The sequence below is a fragment of the Octodon degus genome, unplaced genomic scaffold (genome assembly GCF_000260255.1).
Source record: "Octodon degus isolate 3935 unplaced genomic scaffold, OctDeg1.0 scaffold00026, whole genome shotgun sequence".
Taxonomy (NCBI): domain Eukaryota; kingdom Metazoa; phylum Chordata; class Mammalia; order Rodentia; family Octodontidae; genus Octodon; species Octodon degus.
The window spans coordinates 2504484-2512298 of NW_004524602.1; the positions used below are offsets into that span (position 1 = coordinate 2504484).

The following is a 7815-nucleotide window of genomic DNA, read 5'->3' on the forward strand; positions in this document are numbered from 1 at the left end:
GCAACCCAGGGACAGCATGCTGCTGTGGGTAGGAGGCCTGCAGGTCCTCCTTCACTGCACACAGGACAGCCCTAAGCCTCTGCTCTCCAAGCCTCTGCCCTCCTCCCATTGCGAGGAGACCAGGTCTCTGTGTCCTGGGCAAACCATAGCCAACACCCCTTTGGTGATTCCAAGAAGACCTCGTCTTGCCCATGAAACAGCCAAGCTGAGCAGCACTGCTGGTCAGGGCTGGGGTCTCGGGGCTGAGAGGTTGGTGAAGGTAGGAGCAAGGCCTTTCCAACCACGCACGCTGACGCACACCTATAATCCCAGCAGTCAGGAGGCTGAGGCAGGAAGATCACAAGTTTAAAGCCAGCCTGAGCTACATACTGAGACCCTGCCTCAAAACACAAAACACAGTGCTTGGGAGGCTGAAAACAGGAGAATCACTACAAGTCTGATCTGTGTAGTAAGACTCTGTGGACCCAGTACTAAATACATTTTTAAAAAAAAGCAAAGGTCTTCCCAGATGAAGGGACACAGATGGCCTGGAGGACAGGCAGGGCCTTGGGGTGACAATGGGCAGCCCAGGGTGGCACAGACATGGAAGAAATGGGGGAGGGGTGGGAGCCTCACAGGTTGTATCCTCAGCTATGGGAGGGGACCACCGTGCCCATTCCTGTCGAGGCCCTGCGGGGCACAGATGGCGACTCAGGACCCGAGGACTTGATCTACACCATTGAGCAGCCCAGCAACGGGCATGTGGCGCTGCGTGCAGCGCCGGGCACCGAGGTCCACCACTTCAACCAGGCCCAGCTGGACGCTGGACTGGTGCTATTCTCGCACAGAGGTGAGTACAGAAACCTTGGGATTCTGGAGGGTGGGCTCCATGCCAGGCAGCAGGGCCCAACCACCCCTCGCTGTCTCCAGGAGCCCTGGACGGAGGCTTCCGCTTTGAGCTCTCCGATGGCAAGCATGTGTCCTCAGGCCACTTCTTCCACGTGATGGCCCAGAAGCAAGTGCACTTGTCACTGGAAGGCACCCGCACGCTGACTGTCTGTCCAGGTGGGCCTAGCCACTGAGTAGAGCCAACGGCACCCATAGGGGTCATACTGTCCCTGAGGGGCTGTAGGCCTTGGTCATAACTCACAGTGTCTGTCCATCCATCTCTCTCTCTCTCGCTCGCTCGCTCGCTCGCTCAGAGTCCATCCAGCCACTCAGCAGCCACAGCCTCAGTGCCAGCTCCAGCTCCGGTACCGACCCCCAACACCTGCTCTACCGAGTGCTTCATGGCCCCCAGCTTGGCCGGCTGCTCCACACCAAGCAGGGCAGTACCTCTGAGGCCCTGGTCAACTTCACTCAGGCTGAGGTAAGGCCAACCCCGCAGCCACTCTGTGCATGGCTGCAGTTCACCTCTGCACACGTGCAGCGCTCCTGGAGGGCCAGGTAGCAGGCACACAGGGGCCGGGTGGTCTGGGCAGAAAAGGAACAGGACCTCAGGCTGCTGGCCAGAGCTAAGATCCATCCTGGGGCTCAGCACCCAGAAGGAAGCCACAGGTGGGTTCTGGAGGTGGAGAGAGACCCAAGGGGAAGCAGTGCACCCAGGTGCAGTAGGAGGCCATGCGTCCTTCAGGGAGGGAGACTGAGCCTAGAGCTCCGGTGAGGCCCCATCAGGAGCAGTGGAGGCAGCCAAGTGGGAGGGAAGTCATGGTCCCTCTGTCCATTCATCTGTCCATTATTGGGACAGCTACAGGCAGAGTGCCCCCAGGGCAAGCAGGAAGGGTGGCTCCTCCCCAGTTCCAACCTGCACCTGACACTGCATGAGAAGGGCTGAGTCCCCATTAATCTGGATGAGGAAAGGCCTGGAGGGCACAGAGCTCAAAGACACACACACACACACACACACACACACACACACACACACACACCCAGGAGCTACTCCACCACTCCAAGCACCTCAGAGAGGCCCACCCAACCCTCAGAATTGGCAGAGCCTCCTACAGGTGACTGCCACTTCCACGGCTCCTGGAGACCTGCTAAGCCCAACCCACTCCACAAAGCCCCAGCTCCAGCCAGCAGCTCAGACAGGGAAGGAGGTGGCTTTGCCCAGGGTCTGTCCTATCAGGACCTGGGCCGAGTGCCTGTCCTACTGAGGCCCCTCCCTGCCCACAGCCCATAATGAAGTATTCAGCTGGTCACGGCTGCTGCAGCTATGTCCCCTGAGTCACCACAATCTTGTCATCAGACACCAAGAAAGGGAGCACCCCTTGGTGGAGCGCCACCATGTCATCAGACACCAAGGAAGGGAGCACCTCAGCCATGAGCACCCCTCTCCAGCCCTTGATCCCCACCTGAAACAGTGCTTCCCTGCACCCCAACAATGATGGGAAGAACCAGACTGAACCGCCACCAGGGGGCCTGGCTGGCAGTGCCACCAGAGGCCAGGGAGGAGCTACGTGGCAGACACACTCCTCCACTTAGCACCAGACAGGACTGTCCTTCAGACCTCAGAGCTAAACAGGAGGAGGTTGGTGGCTTTATCCAGAGCAAACCAAGATGTCACTTTCTGCCTGCTGTGCAGAGATCCTGTCCCCTGAAGACTGCCTTTTCCCACAGCCGTGGCCCCACTAAGCTTGTGCCTATTTCCCTCCCCTCCAGGCCCCTCCAGGCTCTGTGGCTGCAGCCCATCAACCGGAGCCCCAGGTTGCTTCTGTGTCCTTGCAGGCCACCTCTGACTCGCACATGAGTCTATTTTGCCATGCATTGCCTCTCGTATTTTTTTAACATAGAGTTCTCAGCTGAGGCATGGTGGTGCACACCTGTAATTCCAGCACTTGGGAGGCTGAGGCAGGAGAATCATTGTGCATTCGAGACCAGTCTGGGCTACAAAGTGAGCTCAAAGGCCAGCCTGAGCTGCACAGGGAGACCCTGTCTTTAAAAAACAAAAAAAAATCATAGAGCTCTCAGGTGATTTCATAGAAACTTGGTTCTGGTTCTTACAAAGCCCGTGTCCTATAGAGGAACCGCTGCTCCGCTTGCATAACTCTGCTTCTCTCTGAACCGCTCACTCCTGCCTGGCACGGGCCTGGAGAAACCACTCCCTTAAGGCCACTTCCCATCTCCCTATTGCGCAAGCCCTGTTTTGGGGAGAGAAAGAAAATTGTTCCCTGTGGCTCCCCACAAAAGAAAAACAAAAGATAAGCCAAAGGGACAGCAGCCCCAAAAGGGAGGGGACAGATATACTATGGAAGGGAATGATGTGCTCAGTATGTAGCAGGCCAGTGGACCAAAAGCAGCCATCCCCAACCTTGATGGCTGCAGGAACAGATTTCCCAGTTGGTGAGCAGCAGGGTTCCCATGGACAGGCATGGGGGGCTGATGGCTGCAGGGTGGTCCTGAGGCATTCAGAACCCAGATGCCTACGCTCACCTGATGTGGCCCCTACAGGACCAGGTGTGGCTGACGTGGAGTCGCTGAGATTGAAGCCTCGCACTGGAGCAGAAGAGTTACCTAACAAGCTGCGCTTCGCAGTGTGTGCTTGTAATCCCTGCCACTCAGGAAGGCTGAGGCAGCAGGCTGGCTTGAGTCCAAGAGTTCAAGGCCAGCCTGGGTAACATAGGGAGACCTATTCTCAGCAGGAAAAAGAGTGAGCTCACCTTGCATTGTAAAAGGATCCTCTAGGTCCCGTGTTTAGGCTGATGCTGGGACACAGTTGGTCACCTCTTGCCACCATCCAGATAGAGGTCTTGCTCAGGGAGGCAGAGAGGAACTGGGATATTGCCTAAGCCACTGAGGAGGAGACCCAGGACAGTGGGGTTTGTGACACTAGTGGACTCCACAGTGACAGAGCTGCCGCTGAGAATGAGGGTAGGAATCTGAGTCTGGAGTTAAAGATCAAGGTGAGAGGTCCAGATGGAGTGGGCGCTGAGCGCACGTGGAGCCCCTGGGACCATCATCCAGGATCAGGAGAACTGGGCAGTAGGAGCAAGAGAGGAAGGAACCCTAGTGAGTAAAAGGGGTACCCAGCGGGTCACAGCCCCAGCTCTGGATCTTACACACTGTCCATTCCTGTCTTGGGGCAGAACAGGCTTGGTGACATTGAAGTGAGCTTGTTACAGGAGGATGAAAGTATAGATGGTTCTTCTGGAGGAATTCTGCTGCAAGAAACACAATAGGGGGAGGGGTGCAGATGCTGGTGGAAAAAGTAAATCCCACAGCGGGTTTCTTTCAGATAGAAGAAAGAATAGTAGCGCAGTTGCATAATGAAGAGAACAATCCATGTGGGGAAACTGATACCCTAGGGAAGGAAAGGAGGGTGCAGGCTCGGCGTCCTCAGGTGGCAGGAGGGGAGGGGCTTGTACCTAGGCGAAAGGGTTGCATCCCCAGGGACCAGGGATCGGAGAAGTTTACCTGCTGGCAGAGGCGCCTGGCTCTGCCAATCCCTGAGCTAGTGAGGCCGAAGGTGGGATACACACAGACCTAGATACTGGTGCCAGCTCCTGGGCACCAGTCTGGGCTGTTGTCACCACTGTCCATGGTGTCCTTACAGGTGTCTGCTGGGAATGTGCTATATGAGCACGAGCCGTCCGGCAAGCCCTTCTGGGAAGCCCATGATGCCATAGAGCTCTTGCTGTCCTCACCCCCTGCCCCTGATGTGGCCGCCGTGCTGACCGTGGTCGTGTCTTTCGAGGCTGCCTGTCCCCAGCGCCCTAGCCGCCTCTGGAGAAACAAAGGTGAACAATGCAAGGAGCTGCAGGGTTGGGAGGGGGTGCGGGACAAGGCCCCCAGAGAAAAGAGACAATCAGCCTAGTGGCTCCTGTCAGGCCCCAGGATCCAGGAAGCTATAGGGAGCTGGGGGGAGACTTTGAGATCAGGTTGCACACAGGTCTTGTCCTCCCTGGGACCCTGAGCTGCATCCTGAGCACTTGGCCCACTTGGAGGCCTGGCCTTGCCTGGGGGGCCCCGAGACCTCTAGCTTTTCCCACAGTGGCTGGACCTCATAGCTGGCATCTCACCCCCAGGTCTCTGGGTCTCTGAGGGCCAACGGGCGAAGATAACTGTGGCTGCCCTGGATGCTGCCAACCTCCTGGCCAGTGTCCCCGCACCCCAGCGTCTCGAGCATGATGTGCTGTTCCAGGTGACACAGTTCCCAACACGGGGCCAGCTACTGCTGTCTGAGGAACCTCTCCACGCAGGGAGGCCACACTTCTTGCAGAGCCAGCTGGCTGAAGGGGAGCTGGTGTATGCCCACGGCGGTGGTGGCACCCAGCAGGATGGCTTCCGCTTCCATGCCCACCTCCAGGGGCCAGCAGGGACCTCCGTGGTGGGACCCCAAACTGTGGAGGCATTCACCATCACCGTGCGGGATGTAAATGAGCGCCCACCTCAGCCACAGGCCTCAGTGCCACTCCGGCTCACTCGGGGCTCCCGTGCCCCTGTCTCTCGATCCCAGCTGAGTGTGGTGGACCCAGACTCAGCCCCTGGGGAGATCCAGTATGAAGTGCAGCGAGCTCCCCACAACGGCTTCCTCAGCCTGGTGGGGGTCAGCCCGGGGCCCGTGACCCGCTTCACCCAGGCTGATGTGGACGCGGGACGGCTGGCCTTTGTAGCCAATGGCAGCAGTGTGGCGGGCATCTTCCAGCTCAGTGTGTCTGATGGGGCCAGCCCGCCCTTGCCTGTGTCCCTGGCTGTGGACATCTTGCCATCTGCCATCAAGGTGCAGCGGCAGGCCCCTCTGGAGGTGCCCCAGGCTTCAGGGCATGCCTCGCTGAGCCGGCAGCAGCTCTGGGTGCTCTCAGACCGGGAAGAACCAGACACGGTCTACCGCCTCACCCAGGGGCCCCAGTATGGGCAGTTGCTGGTGAGCGGACAGCCCACCTCAGCCTTCAGCCAGCTGCAGGTGGACCAGGGGGAGGTAGTCTTCACTTTCACCAACTTCTCCTCCTCTTCTGACAACTTCCGGGTCCTGGCACTGGCCAGAGGTGCCAACACATCTGCCACGGTGAACGTCACTGTGAGGGCCCTGCTGCATGTAGGAGCAGATGGCCCTTGGCCCCAGGGTGCGACCTTGCGCCTGGATTCTACTGTGCTGGATGCCAGTGAGCTGGCCAACCACACAGGCAGTATACCCCGCTTCCGGCTCCTGGTGGGACCCCGGCATGGCCGGCTGGTGCGTGTTCCCCGAACACAGATGGAGCCCAAGAGCCAGCAGCCCGTGGACCATTTCACACAGCAGGACCTCGAGGCTGGGAGGCTGGGGCTAGAGGTGGGCAGGCCAGAGGGCCAGGCACTCAGGCCCACAGGGGACAGCCTCACTCTGGAGCTATGGGCCCAGGGTGTCCCGCCCGCCGTGGCCTCACTGGACTTTGCCACAGAACCTTATGATCCAGCTCGGCCCTACAGTGTGGCGCTGCTCAGTGTCCCTGAGGCTGCTCGGACAGAAGCAGGAAAGCTGGACAGCAGCACCCCCACAGGTGGGCTGGCCCCAGCAGCGTCCAGCCCGGTGCCCACTGTGGCCAGGGGTGGCTTTCTGGGCTTCCTAGAGGCCAACATGTTCAGTGTCATCGTCCCCGTTTGCCTGGTCCTGCTGCTCCTGGCACTCATCCTGCCGCTGCTCTTCTACCTCCGCAAGCGCAACAAGACAGGCAAGCATGATGTCCAGATCTTGGCTGCCAAGCCCCGCAATGGCCTTGCTGGTGACACAGAGACCTTCCGCAAGGTGGAGCCAGGCCAGGCCATCCCACTCACCGCCGTGCCTGGCCAGGGGTCCCCACCGGGAAGCCAGCCCGACCCCGAGCTTCTACAGTTCTGCCGGACACCCAACCCTGCCCTCAGGAACGGCCAGTACTGGGTGTGAGCCAGGAGGGTAGTGCTGGCTGGTAGGCCCTGCTCCCGTTCCCTGGCGCTGCGAGTCCCCACAGCGAGACCTGGAGAGCCAGGCGGTGGATGCCAGGAGCGGCCCCAGGGTACAGGATGGATGGAGTCAAGAGCTGGACTCTCCCAGTTCACAGAACCTGGAGAACTGAGGATTCAAGAGGAGAGGTGGCTGAGTCAGGCCTGTGTCCTGGAGTTGGTCTGACTTTTAAAGCCAGGGCAGTCACCTAGGGGGGTCAGCACTCTGCTTGGACCTGGGTCTGTGTCATTGAATAAGTCATGCCTGACCCAAGCTGTCACGAAGGACAGGAGGAGAGAGACTTGGAGATGGGCCAGGTGGAGGGGATGATCTGATCCTGGCTTTCCCAGCCCACCCCAGGCCTCTACCATCTCTGCCCAGGGCTGGGGCAGCCTTTTCCACCTCTAGGATTTTAGGGCCATGGTTTTCTGGGGGCAGGGAGCAGGAGGGGTGCCCCTCCTCTCCAAAAGGCATTCACCTATAGAATAATATATTCGGGGTGCAGGGTGGGTGGGTGCTCAGAAGTGGTTTATTTCAGGGGATTGCAAGGAAGCTATTTAACATGGTGCTGGGCCTGCAGGGCCTAATGGCACACACACCCTCCCGGGTTGGGATGGGGGAGTCTGGAGCCCTTCTACTGCCAGAGCCACTGTGATGGGCCAAGGACAGAGCAAGCCCAGAGCAGACTGGGCTGACGTGGGGATCTTGAGCCACCAAAGTGCCTGTGCACCCTGAGGACTGGGGACAGCCAAGTGGGGGCCTTGGTCCTTACAGCCTGGATAAATGGGGCTTGGGCGGCTCTTGACAGCTGTGTGTGCTTCGTCTGACTCTCTGGGCAGCCTTGCTCTCCAGGGCTAGCAATGGGGTGAGGAGGGCTGGGAAGCCCTGCGTGTCCACCTCTGGGGCCATCCAGGGCTGCTGTGCCAATCTGATGATTGGCACAA

At 59.2% G+C, this 7815-nt stretch overlaps 1 protein-coding gene across 1 annotated transcript in view; it reads left to right on the forward strand.

The window, feature by feature from the left end:
* Positions 1 to 7806, forward strand: part of Cspg4 (chondroitin sulfate proteoglycan 4) — a 30321-nt gene extending 22515 nt beyond the window's left edge. Inside the window, exons 6-10 of the mRNA XM_023712608.1 lie at positions 631 to 829; positions 910 to 1044; positions 1182 to 1348; positions 4529 to 4712; positions 5001 to 7806. Of these exons, the coding sequence (XP_023568376.1) occupies positions 631 to 829; positions 910 to 1044; positions 1182 to 1348; positions 4529 to 4712; positions 5001 to 6835 (2520 nt within the window). The 3' untranslated portion in view covers positions 6836 to 7806. The remainder of the gene's footprint in view (positions 1 to 630; positions 830 to 909; positions 1045 to 1181; positions 1349 to 4528; positions 4713 to 5000) is intronic.
* Positions 7807 to 7815: the final 9 nt, after the last annotated feature.